General features: G+C 34.3%; 1 protein-coding gene and 1 long non-coding RNA gene across 3 annotated transcripts in view; one reads left to right on the forward strand and one right to left on the reverse strand.

Moving 5' to 3' along the window:
* Positions 1 to 26,874, reverse strand: part of SamDC (S-adenosylmethionine decarboxylase) — a 97,946-nt gene that overhangs the window by 12,437 nt on the left and 58,635 nt on the right. Inside the window, exons 4-6 of one of the 2 annotated variants that reach the window (XM_074175900.1) lie at positions 19,897 to 20,130; positions 11,122 to 11,214; positions 10,904 to 10,924 (exon numbers count right to left, since the gene is read on the reverse strand). In XM_074175900.1, the coding sequence (XP_074032001.1) occupies positions 10,904 to 10,924; positions 11,122 to 11,214; positions 19,897 to 20,130 (348 nt within the window). The remainder of the gene's footprint in view (positions 1 to 10,903; positions 10,925 to 11,121; positions 11,215 to 19,896; positions 20,131 to 26,874) is intronic. The other variant, XM_074175901.1, reaches the window with a different exon arrangement.
* Positions 16,340 to 18,718, forward strand: LOC141482504 (uncharacterized). The gene is made up of 2 exons (XR_012465567.1): positions 16,340 to 17,232; positions 17,347 to 18,718. It is a non-coding gene; the product is annotated as an uncharacterized lncRNA (long non-coding RNA).

Below are 26,874 nucleotides of genomic sequence, written 5' to 3' on the forward strand. Positions count from 1 at the left end.
TTGTCAGACTTGAAGTTAACGAACTTTAAACTTAAATTAAAATACTGACAACTAATGTTGTAACATACAAAACAAGCTCACAAGGCATTTTAAACTAACGTTGCCACGGAAATTATTTACAGTTTTTTAAAGGATACCATCTATGCTGCTATGATTTTTACTTATTTTCTTATTATCAATACCTCAACATGAAATAAGTTTTGAGTATACAGGCTGATTCACGGTGGATGACACATTAGACGTTTCTGGTGAACCAGACAACGGATCACTTTGAAAATTTAATGGAGGGCATATTCGGACATTCTCTAGCCAACTAAAATATTTACGACAATGCGGTGTTGCCGCTTCTATTAGAAAGCAGTAGCAACTTTGATTTTTCAAATGGAACACTCTGTATATAATATTATTTTTGGAATCTCCAACAATTGCCCGACAACTTTTCTTGATATTTCCCTATACCTATCTGTTACCGTTTTCGAAATAAAAATTAATTTCAATATTTTTTTTCGAAAATCATGACTTCTAAAAATGCCGATATCTTTTAGTTAAGAAGTACTATGATATCGAAATTTGGTTTGGAGTTAGGTGATACTTGGACACTTCCCACACGTCAGCCTAATCTCCGTTACTTCAATACAGGGTGGTATTGTTTCTTGGTGCTTTTTTAAAGTTTATCCAAACATATTGAAATTGTTCTGAATTCGTATAAATTTCTTGAGGTTCATTGGCGGTAGATTCGGATACATTTCATTGAACTTTCTACATGTTCTTCTGATATCATTTTGTCACACTGTCCAAAAATAATAAACAAATTCATAAGAACTTCGTTTGAATAGTTTCGTTCCATCGTTTTGAAGGTATTTGCAACTTCTGAAGTGACGAAAATGTCGATATTATTAGGAGAATGTCACAACGCTACTGTCAAATAGTAATCATGGCCTGCTTACCAAATACCGAATGGAAATACCATTCTGAAGGGACATTTTCACAAATAAATGTTCATAAGTCCGAAACTTGACTAGTTAGGTATAGGTATGATATACATAGAAAGAAAGCAAATTTCAGCAGCTTTCCGAATTTTCAATAATATACAGGGTGTTCCATTTAAAATAATCAAATTTCAGCAACTTCTTCAAGCAAACGAAAAAACTGTATTTTTTTACCACCCTGTATTGAAGTAACGGAGATTAGGCTGACGTGTGGGAAGTGTCCAAGTATCACCTAACTCCAAACCAAATTTCGATATCATAGTACTTCTTAACTAAAAGATATCGGCATTTTTAGAAGTAATGATTTTCGAAGAAAAAAATTGAAATTAATTTTTATTTCGAAAACGGTAACAGCTAGGTATAGGGAAATATCAAGAAAAGTTGTCGGGCAATTGTTGGAGATTCCAAAAATAATATTATATACAGAGTGTTCCATTTGAAAAATCAAAGTTGCTACTGCTTTCTAATAGAAGCGGCAACACCGCATTGTCGAAAATATTTTAGTTGGCTAGAGAATGTCCGAATATGCCCTCCATTAAATTTTCAAAGTGATCCGTTGTCTGGTTCACCAGAAACGTCTAATGTGCCATCCACCGTGAATCAGCCTGTATTGCAATAAGTTTTGAGTGTATTTTATCGAATTTCGGTAACCTCATGATTCAAATTTATTTTATCTTAATTGTTGCAATAAACCTGAAAGCGATAACATTTTTGAATAGAGAACGAAGAGACCTTTCAAACGATATATCACAATCCAATACTTCCCATTTGAAAAATAATGAATTTATTCCATTTGGCTTTTACACACACACACTATATATATATATATATATATATATATATATATATATATATATATATATATATATATATATACAAAACATTTAAAAAAATTGGGATAAAATGACATTTGACGGTGGATATCTACCTATAAAAGCATTCAAACAAGAATTATTTATGCAAAATGTGGTACCTCTCTATTTATCTTCAATAGAATTGCTGCAGGTATGGTAAAATAATTAAAAAATTAATCGACTTACCTGATGATTTTTTGTAGTACGGCCCCCGAAAAGATTACATAATAATGTGTAGTTTTCATCGCCTTGCGTCTGCGATCACAAAGTTTAATGATAATTTTTTGTCAACCCTGATAAATGCATTGTATGCGTCAACCTACCTTTTCAGAATCAGTTAATTTCGAGCTCCTAGAATAGTTTCTCAACAATGGAGATGTTAGTAACAAGAACGAGGTCTGTTCAAAAAATAAGGCGAATTTTCATTTTTCTCAAAAACCTCTATTCATTCATTAATTTTTATTTTGGCTTCTTCAAAGTGGGCCCTCTTAGATATTACACTTGTGCCGGCATTTTTTCTAATCCTCGAAGCAGTTGTGATATGCGCTTTTTTGTAGGTCCTCAGCGATCTACAATCTTGAGAACGGGAAAAAGTCTCAGGGGGCCAAATCTGGTGAATACGGTGGCTGAGGCATGATTACGGTGCATAAATTGTTTTTCCACAATACCAGAGATTTTCTTTTCGTTGCTTCTCGTAAAGGGGTGCAAAACTTCAAGAAAACACTCCTTATTGACCATGTGACATGAGCCCCTGATGAACTACGCCACGGTAATCGAAGAAAACAGTGAGCAAAACCTTGACATCTGATCGAATTTTCTCAGCAATTTCTCGAATAGTGATTCGACGATTCTCCATAACAATGTTCTGCACTTTCTCAACATTTTCATCAGTTGATAATGTGCTGGGACTCCAAGGCGTCGTCATTCACATCTTCTCAACCTTCTGTGAAAAACTTGTACCACTTGTAAACATTTTTCTGACTCAGAGTACAATCACCATATGCCACTGTCAGCGTTTAAAGTGTTTTGAGCACTCAATTGAATTTTTTATACAAAATTTCATGTAAATTATTTGATACATTTTTCTCGATAGCAGAAAATCGCTGAACACGCAAAACAATTCTAACTTTTATGCCTCTCATCAACAAACTAAACATGCTAAACAGATGAAACTATGAACAAATGTTCGAAACAAGTGTACCCACATAAAGAAATAAAAAAATCTCTAAGCGAATGTCCGTGCCCGCGAAATTTTAACATTCACCTTATTTTTTTAAAAGACCTCGTACACGGTACAATCACATAACGTTATTGTTATGTGTTGAGGGAGAGACGGGCATGTAATTTTTTCGGAGGAGATTGTTCATATAATTCAAATTAATCATCAGGTAAGTCGAATAATTTTTCAATTATATTTAACAATCTTCTCCTCAAGATTACATAACAACGCAAATATTTTTAAAGATAGCAACTATTTCGCCTAGTGAAAGTTAAGGAAGAAACACATAAGTTTTTGAGAGAACTAGAAAAGTTCTTCTCACAATTCAATTTTATTTATCAAATTGTTACTTCATTATATAAGTGTGACCAAATTATAATAAATGATTCAACAAATATAGAATGTAGAAAAATACACTTTTTTTTCTACTAATAACTACAATAACATAAAAAGTTAACAAACAGTTGAACATTCAACTATATATTTTTCTCGGTCAAGAAATTTTAAATTCCGCAAATTCTTTAAATTTGAATCTGCCCAATGCTCCGCTTATGAATGGTAACCCTGAATCTACCGGCTTGTTAGAGAATCCATTGCACAGCACAACAAAAAAATATTTTTTGAATGTTTCCTACACTAAATTAGTCAATTTCTACTAATTTTGGGGTGATAAAAACGAAAATAACAATGAAAATTTTTTATTAGCTCTGGTTTTTGAGATACACAGTACTTAATCTTAAAGAGTAGTTATACTATACGTGAAAAGTGAAAGTACATAAAACAATATTGTTATGTTTCTTTTAGAATATTTTAAGTACAAAATTAATAAAAAAAAAAAACATTATTCTTAGTGTTTTGATAAATAAAAGAAGTTTGTACCACCAAATTTCAATTAAGTCCATCCGATTCATTGTAAGATCGCTGTCGTTTAGCTTGTCTTTTATAAAACACTTCTGGAGCATCCCTACACACAGACCAGCAGTAGTCTGCAAGCATTGCTTCATTCCAACGGCCCTGATATCTCTGTTCCATTAAGGCAATGTCTTGATGGAATCTTTCTCCATGTTCGTCACTCACAGCTCCACAGTTTTGTGGGAAGAAATTAAGATGAGAGTGAAGAAAATGAATTTTTAAGGACATGTTGCATCCAAGTTGGTGGTAAGCTTGAAGAAGCTCTTTAACCAATGCTGTGAAGTTATCATCTCTTTTGTTACCTAAAAACCCCCCTTAAAGGCTTTCCAGGCTCTTTTTTCATTTCCTGTTAAAATCATGTCAAAAGCAGGATCATTTACGATTTCACGGATTTGAGGCCCAATAAAGATGCCTTCCTTGACTTTAGCATCACTCAACCTGGGAAACTTTGCTCTCAAGTACTTAAAAGCTTGTCCTTCCTGGTCCATGGCCTTCACAAAGTTTTTCATTAGTCCCAACTTAATATGTAATGGGGGAAGGAGAACATCCTTAGGATCTACAAGAGGCTCGTAAACTACATTTTTCTCATTAGGGTTTAGGTCTCGTGTAGGCCAGTTCATTTTTTTATAGTGAGATTTTCACATCATGTTTTAGAAGATTCCACTGTTGTAGTCTTGACCCTAACAGCTCAGCCTTTTCCTTAGACAAGCGAAGATCTCTTATAAGGTCACTCAACTCTGCTTGACTAATTCTGTGCGGATCACTAGACCTATCGCTTACCTCAAAATCAGGGTCATAGGATGTAGAAGGATGGGTTGCTCCTTCTAAACAGTCTCCATCACCTTCCTCTAAAATTTCATAGTTTTGGGGTGGAGAAGGGACTGGCAAATTTTCTGAGTGTGGTACAGGCCGAAGAGCAGATGGGAGATTAGGGTATTTAACCGTTCCTCTTTTCTTCATAGATAAACCTTGCTTAATGGGAGGAGTTAAGCAGAAATAACAGTCGTCTGTATGATTGGTAGGCTCACGCCAAACCATAGGTACTGCAAAAGCCATTGCCCGGTTTTTATTTTTCAGCCACTCTCGCAATATGACGGAACAAGAATTACAACATATATGAGGAGCCCATGATTTATCTTGGTCCCCATCTTTCACACCAAAATAATGTTCATAGGCTGTCTTAACGATAGGTGTCATTTTACGTTTCTGAGCCTTAAATGTTATTTCACCACATATATAGCAAAAGCTATCGACAGAATTCACACACTTTCGAGGCATTTCAGATCAGCACTTAAATTAATTTAAAAATCAACTTCACACGATAATTTCAATAGCAACCACGTGCGTACAATTGACAAACTCACATAGGTTATGTTTACTACTTAAGAACAGCTGATGAGAGGGGTGTTATGTAAACAAACATGTGTACCAACTGTTGGTGATGAAATATTTCATTTGTTGAAAACTCAATATACATATATATATAATATAATGATACTATATCTTGAAAACAAGAGCTAATATATAATTTTTATGGTCACTTTCGGTTTTAACACGTGGAAATACATTAAAATCATCTAATTTCAACCCCGAAACAAAAACTTTGTTGTGTTGTGATATCAGCAGTTTTACGAATAGTTTCTACATCCACACCTAGTCGTGAAGCTGCAAAAGTGTGCCTAAACCTTGCATCTATGCCACTCTCACATAAAATGATATCAAACCATCTACTTTATTTACGGTGTGGCGGCTTTGTATGGTTTTCTAATAGTAATAAGAAGTTTACTTTCAGAGAAGGAAATTTACCCCGGTTATAGTTGGAATGTGTCGTTTTGTGGAGCATTTTGATTGCTCACCTTTCCACATTGAGACGAAAGACAGGAGAGTGGATAAAAATGCCAAGAAAGGCCACTGACATCCCTTTCGATCCAACGTGGATTTATAAAATATTGCATAACATGCGGACCGACTGGATAGAGGGTAGACAACAAGATGCGGAAGAGTTTCTGTTTCATTTTGAATGTACTCAATGATGAAATGTTTGAGCTAATGGAGTTGGTAAAATATTACACTCAAGATGAAAAAACTCACGTTGGCGCTGCTTTGAGCAGTAACTCAAGTAATGGGACCGAAAAATAAAGGACATCTAACCAGAAGGATTGACTTCACCAGTAAACCGATAAGAGACATATTTGGGTCGAGTATTCATCATACAGACTTTGCGGGAAGAACTTAAGGTACTCGTCTCCAAGAAGAGTTCAGAGAAGCTGATTTCATCGAAAACTGAGGAGCAGGTAGAAGCGTAGGAGCAAATAATGCTCCCAGTTGCAGTTTGGTGAATATTCTGACATATACATATGACTTATATTCTCACATATTCTGTTGCTACGCGATATTTTTAAACATTTCAGAAACATCAGTTTAAGTATATACAAATTGGACTCAGCTCTATATTTCACATCTTCAGGTCTCGGAGATGTGATGCTATGTTGAAGCATACAGACATTGAATTGAAATTATTAACTAATATCAATATGGGTCATTTTTTCCAACGACGAACCTTCATCATATAATATGTTTCAATCACTATCTTTCGGCAGATTCACTTGGTTGATACATTCTTGAAATAGATGTGCACTATCTCGTCAATTTGCATGATCTATATTAAGACTTTCCATTTTTGGTGGAAAGTATCATACCACCTGGTTAAAAGTCCAAAATACCTAGATTTATACCTGATTTGAATGATAAAATATATCTTTCAATATAGAAATTCAAGAGAGGCGGCCCGTAATGGTTTGATAGTGATGAGGACTCATAGAATTCCCAGATTCGATCAGTCACCATGGTTGAAAAAGTATATTGATTTGAATACTAACCTGAGGAATTAGGCTTCCAATAAGTTTGAGAAGAATTACTTCAACTTGAATGTCAATTCCGTATATGGTAAGACAATGGAGAACGTTACCAATAAAGATACATTCAAATTTATACACATAGTTGATACACATAGAATGAAGAATTGTAGTTTGATTAACTACAATTCTTCATTCAGTTTGATTAACTACAATTCTTCATTCAGTTTGATTAACTACAATTCTTCATTCAGTATTGGTGATCTTAAAAGAGGTCATTTTTGCCAAATGAATATTTTTCAAACAAGGTTTTGCCAGTGTCGTTATCTAAACCTTCTTTTAGGATTGCCTTCCATCTTGAATGATTTCTTCGTGAAATTCAGGGCCTTCTTAAGTGAATAACCCTGGTTCATCCCCTAGTAATGCCAGGGTAAGTTTGAATGTTTTCAAGGGGGTTGTCTGACTCACTAATATGCTCTCCGAGGATGAGTCTTCTGAACCCTAAAAATGTATATGTTGTGTCCTCATTGAATGACATTGTTCAGATGCCTCGGTATACTGGTCAGGGTTAGTTGTTTATTTATTCTTCGATGGCCTGCCAAGAAAAAATCAAGAAAACAAAATCGATTTTTGGCATGTTCTTTTGCAAGGTCATAGACCAATTCATGTGAATGATGTATTGAAGGGAATGTGTTTATTCAATTTCTTTCCATTTCTTGTCATGTTCGCCGCAAAAAACACGATTCACTGATTCTGAATAGGTATGTTGATGCATACAATGATGATATCATGGTTGACAAAAATTATCTTTAAAATTTGTGGTCGCAGGCACAAGGCGATGAAAACTAAACGTTGTTATGTAATCTTTTCGGAGGAGATTGTAAAGCAAAATTAAAGATAGAATTCAAAATTATACGATTATACAAAATCACAAATTACATCAGTTACCAAAATGTTGAAGACAAGAGATAAATACTTACTATCATTACTCTATAAAAATCAAATCCCTACCTACAGAAAATAACTATTACTTAAGAATGTTGAAATTACATTTTTTTTACTCTGACTGTATATCATTCTAATATTTATTGATTGAAAATATAAAAAAATCATGAAAATATTACTTACTAGTAACCCGAAGATGGCTGAAAGCCGAGAATAAATATATAATGTACAGGGCGACTGATACATGGACATATCCTTTCATTAACCAATCAAAAAACAAATAATATTTATATTGTTCTGAATTAAATAGCTCTTAATGCAATGAATGTTCAAATTTGTGTTAACCGAATATTTTTCTAATCTGTCCCAATCTTTCAACAACTATAATTCCTGTGTAATTGATGACTTGTTCATTTTGTGGAAAGTCATGACCACTTTAATAAAATGAATTAAAACACTTTTGTCTAATTTCCACTAGTTATTTTATTTTTACGACGGATTTCGGGTTTTATCCCATTATCAAGTATAAAAAATAACTAGTACGGTTGAAATTTGAAAACGTGGTTATATAGGAAATTTGTAGGTGAGCTGGATGGGGAGGTAATTAAATGAACAGGGGTACTAACTATAAAAATTCAACACTGAATTAATGAAATTTCCTTTAAGGGAAGAAAATTAATTTGTTGGAAGCTATGAAAATTAATAAATCAATTAAAAACCCGGAATATATAAAAACAAACGAGCAACTAAATTAATGTAGGTCTCCACTCTTGAATTTATAACTTTGACAACCCCGGTAATTTTTATAATCTTCAGTGTTGATTTTTTATAGTTGGTACCCTTGTTTATTTAAATACCTTCCCATTCAACTTACCAACAAACTCCCAATACAACCACGTTTTTAGATTTCAAATGTATGAGGTAGTTTTCATACTCGTTAATGCTCAGCTCGCAAAAATTTAGGCTTCTGAAGGTTGCCGTTCGGAGGGGGCGAAAGCTGGTTAACGAAAAAGTAGATTTTTTCAAACCGATTCAATCCGAGAATAAACAGAAAATCGACTATTCAGGATTTCTAATTATTTGCTATTCTGTATGTATCATTAGAATTCCAACAGAACACAAGTCGATTAGTGATGCTAGCAAATAAACACTACGCACAAGTAAGACACTTATTAAAACTAAAAGGATACTGAACAAAGCATAGGTTAAAAACTAAAATTTGATTTCAACATGTAATTTTCTTCAACTATTACTGGCAATCTAATTCAGACTTCCATTGTCTAATATGAAATAAATTGATTTGAAATCCCTGAAAGAATATGTAAAAAATTAAAAAGGTTAGCTGAAAAATAACATTTATATTAAGCAAAAAAAACTGAAATTAAAATGAAATAAAATGAAAGCAACAACCAAAAAAATCAAAAAAATTGAACAATTAACACGAGATGAAAATTATAAAATCATCAACAAGAAATGAAAATTTAAAATTAAAAGCCTCCAAACCAAGTTACTTCACGACGTTTCGATTGTTAGTATCCATCGTCTTCGGGAAATAACTGGACTTATTCCCCAGAGATCTGACTCTTTATAGGTCATTCGAGTGCTTTCACCTATCCCCTCCTCACCCTCACCGCTTCATCGGTTTTAGCGGAAGCTGACCGTTTGGCGGGATTTGTTCGCGTTCCGCTTGATTAGAGGTTTCCATATGTTGCGTATCTCTACGCTAGCTTGGCTAAATGCCTTGTTGGACAACATATATGCGGCTTCTTTGAATTTTCTCCTGAGCCAGTGTTCCTCCTTGTGGATGATTTCAGCTTAAGCCCACTTGATATCACGTTGATGAGTCCAAACATGCTCTGCTATTCCTGATTTGCTGGTTTCTCCTCGCTGTGTGTGTTTTTTGTGCTCGGCGAAGCGAACTTTCAATGACCTCTTAGTTTCACCGATGTATGATTCTCCGCAGGGTATCCGGAAAATGCAATTCTTGGAATCGCAGTCCGCGTTTGGTGGCCTGGTTTTCGTGAGGATTCTACGGATAGTGTTCCCAGATCTGAAGTAGGTTCTGATGTTATAGTTGGACCCAATCCTTCTCATCCTTTCCGACAATCCTCAGATGTAGGGAAATACAAGTACTGGTTGTGGCGGCTTCTTTTCCTTGTGGAGCCTTGCTGTCTTCTATCTAAAGCCTGTTCCACCCTCACTTTGAGGTAACCATTCCGTTGAAGGTCATTTTCGATGATGCCTAGTTCCTTTTCGAGACCTTCTTTTGTATTACACAGCCCGAAAGCACGGTCTAGTAGAGTCTTGATGATTCCTGTCTTAGTCGATTGATGGTGGTCAGATTTCTGGTTCAGATACTGTCCTCTGTGAGTGGGTTTTCGATATACAGATGTTTCCCATTTAGTGTCGGTTCTCTTCACCAATGCGTCTAAGAATAGCAATTCATTGTGGACTTCCTTCTCCATTGTGAAAATTATGGATCACGACTAAATCCCGCCAAACGGTCAGCTTCCGCTAAAAAAGATGAAGCGGCGAGAGGGAAGAAGGGATAGGTAAAAACACTCGAATGACCTATAAATGGTCAGATCTCCGAGGGATAAGTCAAGTTATCACCCGAAGACGATTGTGGATACTAACAATCGAAACGTCGTTAATAATTTTATAATTTTCATCTCGTGTTAATAATTCAATTTTTTTGATTTTTTGGTTGTTGTTTGTATTTTATTTCATTGTAATTTCAGTTTTTTGTCTAATATAATTGTTATTTTTAGACAATGGAAGACAATGGAAGTCTGAACTAATGAAATGCACCATGAAATATTGTCAACCACCTTCAAACAAATCTAATTTCGAATGAAAAGCTTATGAGAAATAATAAACTTTGATTAATTTTCCATGTAATAAGTTGAAAGAAGTGTTACTGAAATTAAAAATTGTTTCGAATCTAATTATTGCTTTATAATTCATAATTTGATGAACTGCAAAAAGTTACTAGAGGCTTTTTGAGAGAATACATCCATGTATCAGTCATCCTGTATATTTCAGTCACTTAATGCGAAACAATACATCTAAATTTATATTACTTTTTTCCAATTTCGTCTATTTTTTATTGGCCTACTATCTACTTACATCTTCAGCTTCTGTACATTTCTGAGGAGACATGAAAAAAGAAAAGAAAATATTGAAAACAAAACCTCAGTAATTTTCTATCGATCTGAATGAATCAATGCAGCTAGATTTTACTTACATTGAACAATTTTTACAAAATTGGGGTAACTACTTACATTGAAGAATCCCCCAAAAAAATGAATATGAATTTCAGTTTAATATCTGAATGTGTTACTTACATTTTTAGTTACTCCATTCATCGAGTACCCACATGGTTCAAACAGGAAATCATCGATGACCATATTTGGAATTATTTTGTCAATTCCGGATTTCTGAAAAAAAAATTAAGCATTGATTACCACTGCTAGTTGAATATCGAGCGTAAAATCATAAAAAATAATCAACAACTAATTTTTTGAAATAAATAAAAATAATAGAGATTTGAATTGATGACAAATAATTCGTGGCTTTGCCAAACAAAAATTGAACATCTGGATGGCAAGAAGATTAATGGACTTCTGGCAGGATCTTCCAGGATTGGCTCACTCCAAGGCGTTTATTCACCCTTCGAAGCTTGATACCAAACAGTTGTTAGGCTACAGTAGGGATGAACTACGATGTCTAACAATTGGCGTGAAGTTATCCACAGATTTCTGGCCACACATACTGACGTAGAGGAAAACAAAAATCTGTGGTTGGGATACGAAATTATTAGCACCCGTACTAATATCTGTGGCTGGAAATAACCATTCACTATAGGTTGAACGTGAAATTATTAGGACTATTTGGTGTAAAACTTTTTTATAGAATCTTGAGTAGATTGACGCGTTGATAATTGTATCAACAATACAAATTTAGGGAAAAATAAAATTGGAAATATTAGACTTACTTTCCAACACCCCATATAAAAATGATATCCGATGATGTGCGTCCATCAAAATCACATAACTTCCATAGTTTCTTGAGTAGATTAACTTGGTGATGACAGTTTTCTTGTCATCTAAACAGATTTCAAAAAAGAAATTTTTGAAACAATCAGAATAATTTTTTGAGATTCCTTGAATTCATGAAAATCACACAACTCCTATAGAATCTTGGGTATATCAATATAGTGAAAACCATTTTCTCGTCACCCATACAGATTTCGGGAGAAAAATTGTTGCAACAATCAGACTCACTTTTTAAAACACCTTGTAGAATTGGAACCAGAAGATGTGCGTTCATGAAAATTACATAACTGTTATAGAATCTTGGGTAGATCGATATAGTGAAAACCGTTTACTTGTCACCCATACAGATTTCGAGAGAAAAATTGTTGCAACAATCAGACTCACTTTTTAAAACACCTTGTAGAATTGGAACCAGAAGATGTGCGTTCATGAAAATTACACAACTGTTATAGAATCTTAGGTAGATTGATAGAGTGAAAACTGTTTTCTTGTCACCCATACAGATTTCGATAAAAAAAATTGTTGCATCAGACTCATATTTTGAGTCTGTAAATCTGCATGGGTGACAAGAAAACGGTTTTCACTATATCGATCTACCCAAGATTCTATAAGAGTTGTGTGATTTTCATGAACACATAACATATGGTTCCAATTCTACAAGGTGTTTTAAAAAGTGAGTCTGATGCAACAATTTTTTTCTCGAAACCTGTATGGGTGACCAGAAAACGGTTTTCACTGTGTTTATCTATCCGAGATTGTATGAGAGTTGTGTGATTTTCATGAACGCACATCTTCTGGTTCCAATTCCACAAGGTGTTTTAAAAAGTGAGTCTGATTGTTGCAACAATTTTTCTCTCGAAATCTGTATGGGTGACAAGGAAACGGTTTTCACTATATCGATCTACCCAAGATTCTATAACAGTTATGTAATTTTCATGAACGCACATCTTCTGGTTACAATTCTACAAGGTGTTTTAAAAAGTGAGTCTGATTGTTGCAACAATTTTTCTCTCGAAATCTGTATGGGTGACAAGGAAACGGTTTTCACTATATCAATCTATCCAAAATTCTATAACAGTTGTGTAATTTTTATGAACGCACATCTTCTGGTTCCAATTCTACAAGGTGTTTTAAAAAGTGAGTCTGAATGTTGCAACAATTTTTCTCTCGAAATCTGTATGGGTGACAAGGAAACGGTTTTCACTATATTGATCTACCCAAGATTCTATAACAGTCGTGTAATTTTCATGAACGCACATCTTCTGGTTACAATTCTACAAGGTATTTTAAAAAGTGAGTCTGATTGTTGCAACAATTTTTCTCTCGAAATCTGTATGGGTGACAAGGAAACGGTTTTCACTATATCAATCTACCCAAAATTCTATAACAGTTATGTAATTTTTATGAACGCACATCTTCTGGTTCCAATTCTACAAGGTGTTTTAAAAAGTGAGTCTGAATGTTGCAACAATTTTTCTCTCGAAATCTGTATGGGTGACAAGGAAACGGTTTTCACTATATTGATCTACCCAAGATTCTGTAACAGTTTTGTAATTTTCATGAACGCACATCTTCTGGTTCCAATTCTACAAGGTGTTTTAAAAAGTGAGTCTGATTTTTGCAATAATTTTTCTCTCGAAATCTGTATGGGTGACAAGAAAACGGTTTTCATTATATTGATCTACCCAAGATTCTATAACAGTTGTGTGATTTTCATGAACGCACATCTCCTGGTTCCAATTCTACAAGGTGTTTTAAAAAGTGAGTCTGAATGTTGCAACAATTTTTCTCTCGAAATCTGTATGGGTGACAAGGAAACGGTTTTCACTATATTGATCTACCCAAGATTCTATAACAGTTTTGTAATTTTCATGAACGCACATCTCCTGGTTCCAATTCTACAAGGTGTTTTAAAAAGTGAGTCTGAATGTTGCAACAATTTTTCTCTCGAAATCTGTATGGGTGACAAGAAAACGGTTTTCACTGTATCAATATACCCAATATTCTATAACAGTTGTGTAATTGTCATGAACGCACATCTTCTGGTTACAATTCTACAAGGTGTTTTAAAAAGTGAGTCTGATTGTTGCAACAATTTTTCTCTCGAAATCTGTATGGGTGACAAGGAAACGGTTTTCACTATATCAATCTACCCAAGATTCTATAACAGTTGTGTAATTTTCATGAACGCACATCTTCTGGTTACAATTCTACAAGGTGTTTTAAAAAGTGAGTCTGATTGTTGCAACAATTTTTCTCTCGAAATCTGTATGGGTGACAAGGAAACGGTTTTCACTATATCAATCTACCCAAGATTCTATAACAGTTGTGTAATTTTTATGAACGCACATCTTCTGGTTCCAATTCTACAAGGTGTTTTAAAATGTGAGTCTGATTTTTGCAACAATTTTTCTGTCGAAATCTGTATGGGTGACAAAGAAACGGTTTTCACTATATCAATCTACCCAAGATTCTATAACAGTTGTGTAATTTTCATGAACGCACATCTCCTGGTTCCAATTCTACAAGGTGTTTTAAAAACCGAGTCTGATTGTTGCAACAATTTTTCTCTCGAAATCTGTATGGGTGACAAGAAAACGGTTTTCACTATATCAATCTACCCAAGATTCTATAACAGTTGTGTAATTTTCATGAACGCACATCTTCTGGTTCCAATTCTACAAGGTGTTTTAAAAAGTGAGTCTGATTGTTGCAACAATTTTTCTCTCGAAATCTGTATGGGTGACAAGAAAACGGTTTTCACTATATTGATCTACCCAAGATTCTATAACAGTTGTGTAATTTTTATGAACGCACATTTTCTGGTTCCAATTCTACAAGGTGTTTTAAAAAGTGTGTCTGATTGTTGCAACAATTTTTTTCTCGAAATCTGTATGGGTGACAAGAAAACAGTTTTCACTTTATCGATCTACCCAAGGTTCTATAAGAGTTGTGTGATTTTCATGAATACAAGGAATCTCAAAAATGAGTCTGATTGTTTCAACAATTTCTTTTTCGAAATCTGTTTAGATGACAAGAAAACTGTCATCACCAAGTTAATATTCTCAAGAAACTATAGAAGTTGTGTGATTTTGATGGACGCACATCATCTGATATCATTTCTATATGGGTTATTGGAAAGGAAGTCTAATATTTACAATTTTATTATTCCCTAAATCTGTATTGTTGATGAAAAAACGAATATTGACGCGTCAATCTAGTCAAGATTCTATAAAAAAGTTAAACACCAAATAGTCTCAATAATTTCACGTTCAACCTATAGTGAATAGGTATTTCCAGCCACAGATATTAGTACGGGTGCTAATAATTTCGTATCCCAACCACAGATTTTTATTTTCCTCTACGTCAGCAGGTGTGGCCAGAAATCTGTGGATAACTTCACGCCAATTGTCTAACAGGCCTTCTTACAGGTTAACTGTCATTTGAATCATCACATGCAAAGACTCGGACTGTTGGAAGACAGTGTGTGTCGCCTCTGTTTGGAAAATGAAACAGCAGAGCACATACTTTGTGAGTGCCCCGCTGGGGGCCGAATAAGGTGTTTAGAGTTCGGCAGAGCCGTACTCTCACCACCTGACCTGAAAAACCACTCACCATACAAACTAATCGGCTTCGTTAAGAAGCTGGGTTTATTTGGTCGACTGTGAATAGGGGTGAGCCACATTAAATCCTTGGGGGGTGCAGAGGAGGGTTGAATACACCCACTCACTTTGGACCTAACCTAACATAACCCCTAGTTTATAATAATGCAAGGTAAGGTAAGGTAAGGTAAGGTAAGGTAATGAAGAGAGGTAAGGTAAAGTATCCATTTTCTGACGTTCACGAAAAAGTAAAGTATGAATAATTGCCATAGTGATTATAGGTTTTGGTAATTTTTAGGTTGGCAGGAATGCATAAACAAATTTTGACCTTCCATTTCCATAATCTTGACAGCTGCAATCACTCATATGAAATAAATAACTTTCATTTCTATATATTTTCAATTTCAACAATTCATTTTACTGGAGTGTTATAGCCAATTTCTCTTCTGGAGATATCGATCCATATCTTTTTTTTATCAATGAAGGCGCTAACAATTTCACAAAATGTATAAAACATATTTTGTTCATTCTTGTGTACAAAAATTGATCATCATTTTTCATTCTTTTAAATAACTGAAATTGCCCCTGTGTCTTTCTGCTTCTCAGAATGGGTCTGACAAACCTCCTCCATTTTCGTTTCTTTCTCTTGAGTAAAAGATAGACACTTACTATTGACACGATCGCGGCAATTTTTGTATTTATATCCATCAAAAGAAAAATCAAATTTCACAATGTGACGTTTAACTTTATCTGGTGACATTACCTTTTCACCATTCGGATATATCCGTCAAAGTTCGTAGTATGGCGCTTTCTGATTGGTCGGAGGTAAGAATGCAACGCAGAAAGTTGAAATCAGCCAACTTTTTACCTTGCGTTACCTTGCCTTACCGACGTTACCTTACCAAAGACTACAGAATACTATAAGACGTGTCACTCGCTCATTTTTCGACATCTGAGAAATCTCGCCGCCCGCTAGCGACAGCGGGTAATTACCAGCCGAGGTAGTACAGTGTGTCGCTTGAAGTTACCAGTTCTCGTCGGCCACGAGATATAAAGGTTGTCCGTATTGTTTGGTATTGTCAAAGACTACAGAATCGGTAAACTTTGGTATTGTGATAGTGTTGTGTTCGTTCGGAGTTCGAAATATTTATTTTGTGAAAATGTCGACGTATTGCTCAGTGGATGGTTGTCTGAGTACGGTGGGAAGCCCAGGTATTTCGTTTTTCCGCTGCCCAAAGTACAGTGAAAGGTATGCATTCAATATATTCACCATTAATTTTTATTTTACCTATCTATACCTTTTATGGTTTTGTTGTATAAAATTATTCATAACGAAATATACCGCCGGCATTTGCCAATCCAAACTCATTTCAATCTTTTTTCAAAATGTTCAGTTTATCGATTGATATACTTGAATTTTTTTTTAGGTGTCAACGTTGGAAAAATGTATTAGGCTTCATTGGGAATCATAGATATGCTACTCTTACCCCAGAGCAGAGTCACAATAGAATTAAAATTTGCAGCTTACATTTTAGAGCCGATGATATTGTGAATTCTCGTATTCATAGCTATGATGTTCCTTCATTGCTTCTGCCTCAAGATGGTTCTCAGAAAGGTTGGTTCAGTGAAGTTTATAGATTCAAATGATGAAAAAATCTTATTCCACTTTTTAACATATGAAATTTACAATATCAATTTTGTTGTTTAAACCTTCCAGATGATGATGCCATTGCTGGTACTAGCAAGGATTTTATTTACATTGATGCTCAGGTTCAAACGGATCAATTAGGATCACGAGGTGAAATATCTTTTCGTTATATTATATACTTACCTGATCTATTTTTATATGCTTCGGAAAAAAAAAACGATGACAAGAAAACAATTATTGAAAGTACGTACATCTTTCTTTTAGATGAATGCAGCCAAACATCTGCTAAACTCTCTTCGGGAACTCCAAGAAAAGTGGCATTACGAAAAAAAATTGTATCACTAGAGAAAACAGTAGCTTCAACATCAAAAAGAGCACTGGACGAAACCGGAATTACTCTGGATGATGTTTTCAAGTTTCTGGATCGAAAATATCCTGAGCAATATTGTAAGCTCTTGAAAGCACAGCTTTCTTTGATAAATAAAGCACCAAAAGGGTCCAGGTATAGTGACGAATTCAAACAGTTTGCATTGACTCTTTATTTTCTTGGTCCGAAAGCATACAAAAAATTTTCAACAATTTGTAGATTACCGTCAAAAAGTACACTTCATCGTTTCACGAAAAATTGGATTGTTGAACCAGGCTTCAACGATTTTATTTTTCGTGTTATTGAATTCAGGATTGGGCTCATGAAGGAGAATGAAAGATATTGTATTTTATGCCTAGACGAAATATCTTTGAAATCTCATCTTTATTATGATATTTCCAGAGACAAAATAGTAGGTTTCCAAACAAGTTTGAATGGGACCTCTACTGACATAGCAAGTAGTGCTCTAACAGTAATGTTCAGAGGTTTGGCAAGCAATTGGAAAATACCACTTGCATACTTTTTCTATAAGACATCAGCAACTTCTGATGATTTGAAAGATATTTTGTTCAAAACGGTACGAAGATGCAAAAGTATAGGCCTAAATGTCATGGGGGTGGTTTCCGATCAGGGTTCAAATTTTCAGAAGTTGGTGAAAACTTTGAATGTTACAGACGAAAATCCCATATTTCTGATAGACGATCATAAACTTGTATATTTGTTTGATATCCCGCACTTGCTGAAGTCGACACGAAACAATTTGTTTTCCTATCAGTTTTTACTTCAGGGTGGAGAAACAAGAAAACATTACATAGAAACAATGTATAATTATGATAGAACTAAACAATATAAATTGGCTCTTAAACTTAATAATGACCACATTTATCGAAATAATTTTCAAAAAATGAAAGTCACGTTGGCTTCCCAAGTTCCCATCAAGAGATATTGTTGACCATGTAATAGAGATGGAAAACATATTCATTGAAAATTTTGATAAAATCGGCAGTGAGAAGGGAATTGGACAGTATTTGAAAACAAAATATTCGAAAATTCTTTTCTCACATCCATGTCAAAAATTCCTCTTCGATTATTATATATCTTTATATACAAGAGTTCGGATATACTTTACTTTAAAATTCATGAACCAGGACATGAAGATTGTTAGGAAACATAAATCATGCAATGTAAAATTGAATATTTTAAATCATTTATAAACATATAACATTATATAATTGTATTATTTTTGTTAATAAAACATGTTTTTCTGAATGTATGTTTATCATTTCATCAGTAAATCACTCTGATCTGTTTCTTAGATCATTTATTCATGAGTTTATCTATCATGTTTCTAGAAGTTGATCGACAAACAACTACTTTCGTATCTTTGTTTATCTGTCTGATACAACCGAGCAAGCGAAGTTTCAACTTCGGAACGTCCCCTGTAGATATCGCGAATAGGAACTGCCCTCGTATAACTGTCATGCGGCCGGCGGCTTCCAGACATCGTTTGTCGGCGATATGATTTATGGAAATCGCAAAAAATGCAATCCTGAGCCGTACCGACAAACGAATTCCTTGGAGTGAACCAACTTATAGTATTCGGTAAACTTTGACCTTACCTTACTTTTTATCTAGAACGCAAGTGTGTTTTCTCAATACTTCAACTTTCTTACCTTACCATACCTCTCATTACCTTGCGTTTTTATAAACTAGGGATAACCTATTTTGTCGTTAAATTTCAACCATTAATGTTAATAAATCTCTCAGAAGAGACATATTCATATTGCTGGTAGCGACACAAGTGGACATAACTTTTGAGTTGTAATTTCCAAATTGATTCAACACCCTCAAACCCTAATTAGATGACAGTTTCCTACCTTATTATACCTGGAATCTCTGAATACTGAATATTTGTTGTTGGGTCAACTGTAATTTTGGGTAGGTAATTTTTAAAATCAAAATAATGTTGGAACTTCTCACAAATCCCCTTGTGTGAGTTGTGATTCATCTAAGACAGACATATATTGTCTTTTAAAGAATTATGATCACGCTGACCCGTTACTTGATGAAAATTAATAACACTATCTATCATAATAGTTATTGTAATATATTGGAACTTCATAATCTATCGAGTCGTTGGGAAATAAACACCTATTAAAACCACGCGTTATTTCAATTATTGGTATAAAGTTCCAATAATTATATCACAGTTATAGAACTTTCACAATAAATTTTATTTAAAACGCGTTTATATACAGTAGCGTTTATACACAGTAAAATTCACTATGAAAATTCTATAATTATTATCATGTGTATATTTTTTTAGCTTGTACAAACAATATTCAGAAAATATATTGTACAAAATGCGCCTAAAGCAGTTTTAAAATTTCAGTCGTTCACCAGTTCTGCTGGTAATTGATCGCCATTTACAACAAATTGAAACTGACCTTGGTCGCTTCGGTGGCATCCAGGCAATCCGCTTTGGTAAATATAGACATAATTTCTGGGTCAAGGTCAGTCATTAAAATTTCCAAAGTTTGATCAGGTTCTTCGTTTCCTGTGAAAATTGGCAAACTTTTCTGCGGCAGAGGGTTCAGTGTGTAAAAGTACCAACAGTCCTTGTTTAGTGCTCCCAAACAGTAGGCCGCTCCGTCTGGGAATATACTGTCCAAAAGGGCTACCTGTAAAATAAGTTTATGAGAAAACAATGTGTGTAGAAAACAATACCAAAATAGGTGATAAAAAAATTCTTGGTGGTTCTCCCTATATCGAAACGGCAATTTCGAGTTTACATAAAAAATAGTGTGTTTTTAACAGTTTGGTGCATTTGTATAGTCCTGTAAATGCGAGAAAAAACAATGCTGCCTGTCAAAAAATGAAAACTACATACATTGTAAAATTGTGAGCATTTGCGGTTTTTCTACCCTTCTTATACATACAGTGCATTTCTTTAATGTCCCCCCCTCTATTATTTTTTGAACAGATTAACTCAAAAAAAATTAAATTTGGGATAATGAAATTGATGCATGAATACTTTATTTTGAAGTGAAATTGACAGATGAAACTTTCAAGATGGCGACTGAGCGACGTCTGGGAAAAAAATGAAATGGAAAGGGAGGTCTTGTGATACATCTTTTTGAAGCTCCTGACAAATGCTTCAGAACCCTAGAATATAATGACAATATCTTCAACTACTACAAAATGGCGGAACTTTTAAAAATTGCCTGAGTACATTGACATTTAACTACATAATATGAGGTAATAAGCTTGAGGTCAGTTCCGAAGATGCTCAAAATGGTTGTCTTGAACTTCTTGACATATGAACAGCCTATCTGATTTTTCACGCCGAACATTTTCGAACACAGTAATGTCAATATCTCTACAAATATTTATTATTCTCTGCCGTATATCTAATATTGAAGCAGGTTCAGTTTCGTACACCTTTTGCTTCAAATAGCCCCATAAAAAGTCCAATGGTGTCAAATCTGGCGAGCGGGCTGGCCATTCTGTAGGACCTCGACCGCCAATCCAACGACCGGGAAAAGTAGTATCCAAATAGTTTCTTACTTGTCTGGAGTAAGCCCCATCTTGTTGAAATACAATATCCATATCGAATTCATTAGGATTCACTTCGACGATTTCAGTAATGAGAGGGTCAACAGTAGTTTCAAGCATATTCAAATACAGTTCCTCTGTTGAATTTTGATCAATAAATAGAGGTCCTACAATATGCTTTACCAATATTCCTGCCAAAACGTTAATTATTTTTTGGATATTGCGTATGTGTTTCCTGGAAAACGTGAGGGTTGATGTCACTCCAATAACGGCAATTTTGTCTGTGAACATTGCCGTTTAAAAAATGTACATTCGTCACTAAAACAAATATTGTGGAGATAGGTAGAATGCCTTGCAATGGTTTCCGTCATGATTTTGCAGTTAATTGTTAATCAGTTAATTGGTGTACCATTTTAATTTATTTTATATAGATGCTCATATTCCTCTTCAAAAATCTCCACACAGTAGAACGAGTCACCTCACAAACATTCGTGACGGAATAAGTAGACTGTTCAGGATTTACTACCATCTCGCCAATTGCTTGCACTTGCTGTAATTCCGGAATGGACGGATGACCTGGGGGTTTTTCGTTATGTACACTACCGGTAGTTGTGGAATTGGCCGCGGTGGTAGTGCGCCCGACTCACGATCGGAAGGCCGTGGGTTCGATTCCCGCCTCGACCAGATATTGTTCTCGAGAGAATTTATCTGGTTGAAGCTGGGATGATTCTGCAACCGTGTTAGGAATCACACGTTAAAAGGTAAGACCCCGTTAGTCCTTAGCTCGCACAAGTTTCTCAACTTCTGAGAGTTGTCGTTCGTATGGGGGCAACAGCTGATTAACGGAAAAACAGAACAGAACAGAGTTGTGAATTTGGATACAAGTTCCCTCAAATATTTTCTACAGATAGGACGATTCGGAAAACATTCATTGAAAAGTCTTTCGGTCTCGTGAAAATTACGCTTCGCACCGTAAATAAAAATCGCTTCAATTTTTTCTTTCAATGGACTAAAATTGACCATTTTAGAGATTATTGACGTGGTACCTTTCTACTAGTAAAACCAAAAACTAACCTCTAACTAAACAATGATTTTTATTGTCGTACTGACATTTTTTGTCGTTTTTATAAACAAAAAATAAGTTAACAAACCTTATCGCGTTGTTGGAATTGCCATATGGCAGATAAAAAGGAATATTTCTAGAAAGATCGATATTAATGTGTTTGTCATCAGGAAATTATTAAATGATAGCCCACTTTATAGTGGGTGAAGATATTGACATCATATTCTAGGGTTGTGAAGTATTCGTTTGAAGGTGATTGACAATGTTTCATGATGAATTTCACTAGTTCGGACTTCCATTGTCTAATAGATAAAATTATTTGAAATCCCTGAAACAACTAAAAAAGAAGAATTAAAAATGACTAGCTGAAAATAACAATTATATTAAGCAACAAATAACCTGAAATGAAATAATAGTTAAGTAAATAAAATACAAGTAAAAATAAAACGAATGAACAAAAAATAAAAATAAAGAATTTTTTTTTTCCCAGATGGTTCCCAAGTGAATGAACGTCATCACGATGTCATTGATGACATAAGTAGATCAAACTTATTCCGTGACATTAAAAATCGTAATACATGAATGAATTATGTGTATTTTCTATAATGTTATCAAATTCGGTACTGAAGAGTCCTAAGGCAAGTGTCTTACGGCGAAACATGGATGTCTACCAGTGAGGATGACAGTGTTCCATGTAAGTGCAATTTGTCACCATTCATTTAAAGTAGAACTCCTGTGAATTATATCTGATTTTATTCCATAACGAATGTTTGGAGTACAAGCTGAGTAGAGAAGAGTACCTTCTGTATAACTCAGTGTTCATATAAAAGGATTTGTTTCGAAAGATTTTTTTTCTTTCGTGTAATTCAATGTTTATATGAAAGGAGCTGTTTCAGGAGGGCTTTTTTTCAGTTTGTGTCTGAAAGTTGCTACTTTGCATGATCTACACATCCATGTATAGAGTTAATTATTTTCAAATTGATTACTTCCTTCGTTTCTCTGGAAGATTCCCACACTCTTTTATGTATCAAGATGGAGTAGTAGAAAGCCAAAAACTGTCTTTCTTGAAAAATAGTGCCTTTCTAAATTCCTGGTCAAAATTACCCTTTCACGAAATCATCTATGGAATAAAAGTTATGAAAGAACCAGAAAATATTCAAGTTGATTCTTGTAAATCAGTAATTGATTACTATGCTTGATATTATCTGTCAGTTTATTATGAATTCTCGAAGCCGGAATTGAGGGTCATCTGTGATATTGCGAAAGGCACAGTGATATCTCCCATATTTCTAGTATCGTAATTGATAATTACTTTTGGAGATTAAGCACACGTCCCTGAACAAATACGTACAAATCTCGCTAAATTGAACTATTATAACAAGCTATCAAATTCAATGAAATTAATCCAGAATACAAAAACCTTTGAAAGTTAGGTGGAGTCCTTCTATTCTGTCTGAATACTTAGCATTTGAAATGTGATATTTGTATAAATTAGTTGAAAAAAAAATCTTTGAAAGCTATCCATACTTTCAAAAATATATTTATTATACAGGCATTTCTTTCAACATGTAGTAACATTGCTATATTCTAAACCATAAAGATACGAAGAAGAATAAATGGAAAAAAAGGTAACTGTTATCGGGAACAATACAATGGTCGAAGAACATTTACGGGGACTCTCGCCCTTCTCGAGTTATACGGGGAAAACCAAAAATGCTGTTTTTCGTTTTTTTCGAATGGAATTGTTATTTCGGAGAATATCGAATATTCGAAGTGTACTATAACGATGTAATAATGAATATTCGATAAAACGTTTCGTGTCAACTTTTTTTAATACGGACCTGTCTTTTTTATTACAGATATATCACATTTGATATTTTATAGTGTTTCATTGGAAATAACTACCATCATTGGTGACAACAATTTTAAATTAAGGTCCTGTCGTTACTTCTTTTGTAAATTGTTTCGATTTATTCAAAATATGATTCAGACAACCCAATAAATTCGACAGGTAGATACCCAAACACAATCAAAATTCGTACTTTTTCGTTTTGGACATTTTTGTATTGCCGTAATCCTTCTTTCAAGGCTTATGTCTCCCTATACTAAAACCAATAATGATTGAGAGTAGAAGTAAGCCCAGTTGACAGCAAATCGGGGGCGTGCTTATTAATTTTTGAGAGGGTTAAGAATGAAAGAAAAATTCTCAGTACAATTAGTTGAAATATTCATACACATTTTTTATTTATTTCATTAAAACTTTGCAATGTCGTAATTTACCTAATCGTTGTAGTCATTAGGTGGGCCTTATGAAAACGGAGTAATAATCGTGGTAATTATAGTAGGTACCAAATAAATTAACAATATTAATAAAAAACACAATATATATATATATATATATATATATATATATATATATATCTTTTTTTCACTATTGGGTTGCAGCAATTGATAAGTGAACACTTTATAACTATTCTCAAGCTTTCGAGTAACTTAAACTCATCGTCAGGGGTACTAGAAAATACAAATTACAAATTTTTGATAATAGAATATAATATAAATGTAAATGTACAAATTTTCGTCTAATCTTCAACCTCAGATTCGTCACTGTTGCTACCGCTATCATCAAAGTGAATTATGACTGGTTCAATATTGTGTTCAATACGGTTGTCTACGTCCCACATTTTTTGCTCTTCTTTTAAAACATGCTGCATGCATTTCTTCCAGCCTTCTGCAGAAACAGTTCGAATAACTTCTTGTAGGTGATGTTGCACGTCCACTAATTTAAATGTTCTGTTTTCTCGTGTCGCATATCCTTTTACTTGCGCCCAGATTAATTCTATTGGGTTTAATTCGCAGTGGTATGGTGGTAACCTTAAAACTGTAATTCCACGACTTAACGCCATTTCATCCACTGCGAATTTTTTATATTTGTCTGTGTGTAATTTTGTTAGCTGAAGTAGTTCTGCCTTTAAACTATCTTTGTTATATTGGATGTTCTTATTAATTAACCATTCTTGAATTGCTGCTTTTTTCCATGATTGTTTCGGTAATGGTTCTAAATGTCGACTATGGTATGGGGCATTGTCCATGACGATGACAGACCCAGGTTCCACAAGTTGAATGATGCCTTCAAACCATTTTTCAAACACCTCCGCATTCATCTCTTCATGATAGTCGCCTGTTTTCTTAGATTTAAATAATAATTCACCGTTTGGTAAAAATCCACTGTCGCTTCCTATATGCGTAACTATCAGACGACTACCTTTTCCAGATAACTGTTTTAACCCAACTGACAAACCTTCATTAAAGGCTTGTCGTGCACTTGTTGTATTACCATCCTGTCATACTTTTTTGACCGTATGTCCTTGGTTAACCCATGTCTCGTCCATGAAGTACAATTTTTTTTGAGCTTCCGAAATTCGTCAATTTTTCTTAGATAGTTTCTTCTCCATGCTATTATTTCTTGACGTTCAATGAGAATGCTTTTCCTGTCAACTTTTCCGTACGTAAATTTCATTTCGTGTACAAGTTTCCTAAAAGTTTCTGTACCCATTTTTGGGACCAATTCATGATCGCTAAGTGCCTCCAGAACTGTTTGTAGTGTGGGCAGCTCATTTATGAAAAAGAAACTGAATAGTTCTGCGTATACTGGTTTTGGCTTCTTCATCAACTGTGATTTTTTTTCGTCCGCTACTAGTTTTTTCTGCTTCTCTTAGTATTTTGTAAATCGATGATTTTGGTACACCGGTATAATCAGAGCACATATCAACTAATTTATCTTTTGTAATTGTGGAACTTAATGATGTAGAAATGCCCGGTTGGTTATTCGGAGGTACACACGTACACTTACAGCACATATGCACAAAGTCATCTTTTGGTGGCTGATGATCTCTTTTAAGACAGTGAAATACTTGCAGTACAATTTGTTTTTCTCTTCCTGACCGAGACTCCGACTGTTTTACCTTTTTCGACGTGGAAGGCCCGACCATGTCTCCCATTTTTTGAGTAGTTTGAGAACGGTGTAGAAATATAATTATGTAACGCTTAAACACTTATTAGCACTATTATTTTCACCAATTGTTATCACAACACGTCGATTGCTGACTAACTTAACTGTAAAACGTACAATTCACGCTGTATAATTCACAAACCAATGATACGCTCATGGCTGCAAGTACATTAGTGAGGACTGCAACGATGAGATGGAAGTTACGGTAAAGTGACAAAGACAGAAATATCGTTGCGTACAGCGTTGCCACTAGTTGTAATAAATATCTAACACTATACAGAAAATAATTAATTTTAACTGATCAGTAATCAGGAAATGTATAAGTATTACTCATTACACGCTCATTACTGATTTTTGTCATAAATAATACCTTTTAATCGTACTAGTATTATGTATTATCTATAATTTGCCACAACCTACAACTCTACTGCTTACTATATTTTGATTCTGCTATAAACTGGTAACCTAAAATTTAGATATGACAACGCGCTTTACTCTCAATCATTATTGGTTTTACTATAATCAATTATAATTCGTAATATTTTCATAATTCTCAATCCCGGAAGTAACGAAAATATCAGTTTTTGGTCAAAATTCGATTGTTGTATAATTTGGTATGATCAAATAGCCTCTTAATTCATTTACCATCTCAAAAGCTTGGTTTCTATGGCAGGAAAAATGAATGTGTTGTTGATGTCTGTTGACATCATCAGACGTTTATGAACATATCAAAGATGTATTCAAATGATGCAATGACTGATATGCTATTTAGTTATGCAAAATCAAATAGAAATC

This window comes from Leptinotarsa decemlineata, unplaced genomic scaffold, assembly GCF_025532065.1.
Source record: "Leptinotarsa decemlineata unplaced genomic scaffold, Ldec_3_MD MMD2_tig00001393_RagTag_RagTag, whole genome shotgun sequence".
NCBI classification, from domain to species: domain Eukaryota; kingdom Metazoa; phylum Arthropoda; class Insecta; order Coleoptera; family Chrysomelidae; genus Leptinotarsa; species Leptinotarsa decemlineata.